The following is a 2,385-nucleotide window of genomic DNA, read 5'->3' as shown; positions in this document are numbered from 1 at the left end:
ACATTGATGATGTTACAGACAAGAAAGGCCAGTCTCAGTGCAAATGCTCCAGCTTGCGTAGCCGGATGGGGTTGGGAAGAGCTTGCTGGTTGCGTACTGAGGAGGGTTCCTCCTCGGGCGAGCGGAATAGAACCCGACCCCGGTGATTGAAAAGGTAAAAGGATGGGTGGTTCCTCAGTGTATCAAATGTTCTGGGGGGGAAAGAAAGAAAGTATATAAAGTTATGTACAAATAGTCTATTGCTTGGCACTGTAATGTTGACGTCACATGGAACTCCTCCGTATTTATATCTATGGGACTCCTCTAACAAAAGGTAGATCACATGTCTCTGCCCACTGTCATACAATGTACAAAAATCTCATTTAGAGCAGTGAGCTAAGACATAAAATCTTTAGGAATCAAAACCCTGCCATAATCACCTTGTAATAACATCCACAGCAAAGTGAGGCACTTTTACCGCCCATGCTTGTGGTGGAAAATGATGATGTGAAAAAGCAAGGAGTCTGTGGCATGCAATAGTTCAAAGTTCAGGCATTGCACTAATAAATAATTAAGCACTGTTTCAGACAGAACATCAGCAAAATATTGCAGATAAGCTCAAACACTTTGATTAATTGCTTTTGACACTAAAGCAAAACTGTTCCAGTTTCTCAAGTAGGGAAATATGCTGCTTTCCTTCGTTGGATATTACTGTATTTTGAATGTCTTTGGACCCTTAGTTGGACGAGGCAAGTCATTTGAAAACGTTACCCGGGACTCTGGGAATTGTGATTTATCACTAATTCCTGATATTTTATATCCTGGAAACCAGAGTTCTCGCTCAGCAAAATTTGAATTTGCTCAGCGAGTCACTCTGTCATCGAGTAATGCTGCTCATTAACTATGTCCTTGTAGCCGAGCTGCACCAATCACATTGGTGTATCTGATATAGGCGGGGCCAGAGGCCAGCTGCACCAATCACATCGGTGTATCTGATATAGGCGGGGCCAGAGGCCAGCTGCACCAATCACATCGGTGTATCTGATATAGGCGGGGCCAGAGGCCAGCTGCACCAATCACATTGGTGTATCTGATATAGGCGGGGCCAGAGGCCAGCTGCACCAATCACATCGGTGTATCCGATATAGTCGGGCTAGAGACGAGCTAAACAGATGACAGTCTACTCTACCAGTTAGCTCCACTGGTAGCTAAGCGTACGGGGATCTGGTCTGGATACATCACCCTGTACGTTGTTGTGATTGGTCGTAGTGTTATCCAATTGTGTGCAGTGAGATTTTCAAATGCACGCTTGGTGATGGGCAACTTTCATTACTCGATGCCAGACCCTTAATCTTTCGGATTTGGGTCTGGATTTCCAAGCTAGATATTTCATAGAATAAAAATAGTTTTTTCTTACCTAGAAACATTTCTACAATAAGACTCATAATGGGCAGACAGATGAGCCTCAGCTACCACCACACCATGTAGTGATCCTCTTATTAATCTCATACTGCACATAAAGTAGGTTTAGGGAGCCAAAATAACTTTTTTAGGTCGGTCTTGTCCCTTAGAACTCTATGATTTGGCATGGGAGAGGGATCTATTTAAAAAATTAAAATTAAAAAAATTAAGACTGTTCACGTGTATGATTTTGGCAGATAGAGAATGGTGATGAAATTTGAAACTTGGTATTTAAACCATTTGGTCTTTAAGAAAAAAGTGCCATCTTTGTAGATACCTTATTGTTCTCCTGTAATGTTGGAATGTTTCTTCAGTGCACTCAGATTAATATTTATTGTCCCTGTTTGCCATTTATATTATGGTAAAAGATGTACAAAACCCACTGGATGTATAGTTTCATCTGTGCTTCATAACACATTGTCCATAAATAAAAATAGAAACTCGGGGAGGTTCAGCATGCTTCTCTGGTGAATTGCTTCAAAGTTAAGTTACTATAAATACAGTGCAGCATTAAAATTAATGCTTCCCTTTAGGGCTGCACGACAGGAGGAAAATATGAAATAACGTTGTGAATAAAGCGATATTACTTGCTATAAATGAAGAGGCATTAAAATGTACTCAGTTCTGCATGTTCGCTGCTTTCAGGTTTCTGCTAAAATACAACACACTGATTGTTGAACTAAAGACAAATGAAATCAATACCGACCTACTTTTTTGAACAAATTTAACATTAAATTGATTTTATATACATGACAGCACTAAAAAAAAAATGTAAGTGTCATTTCCTGCTGATATTTTCTTTCAACTAACACGAAATCTCTGAGTGTCTATCGCGATGTATTGCAGCCTTTTATCGCATCTAAATATTGCGATGATAAAAAAAAACTATATTTTGTGCAGCCCTACTTCCCATGTGGCATAGGACACAATCAGATTATCAAGGGG

General features: G+C 40.1%; 1 protein-coding gene and 1 long non-coding RNA gene across 2 annotated transcripts in view; one reads left to right on the top strand and one right to left on the bottom strand.

Moving 5' to 3' along the window:
* The window catches only part of LOC116697215 (uncharacterized), a 142,360-nt gene that overhangs the window by 110,999 nt on the left and 28,976 nt on the right, over nt 1-2,385 (top strand). The gene's annotated exons all lie outside the window — the stretch shown is intronic.
* mmgt1 (membrane magnesium transporter 1) overlaps nt 7-2,385 on the bottom strand; it is a 3,431-nt gene continuing 1,052 nt past the window's right edge. Inside the window, exon 4 of the mRNA XM_032528525.1 lies at nt 7-191. Within this exon, the coding sequence (XP_032384416.1) occupies nt 35-191 (157 nt within the window). The 3' untranslated portion in view covers nt 7-34. The remainder of the gene's footprint in view (nt 192-2,385) is intronic.

Source organism: Etheostoma spectabile, chromosome 10 (genome assembly GCF_008692095.1).
Source record: "Etheostoma spectabile isolate EspeVRDwgs_2016 chromosome 10, UIUC_Espe_1.0, whole genome shotgun sequence".
Lineage (NCBI taxonomy): Eukaryota > Metazoa > Chordata > Actinopteri > Perciformes > Percidae > Etheostoma > Etheostoma spectabile.
This window is presented reverse-complemented; position numbering and strand designations above follow the sequence as displayed.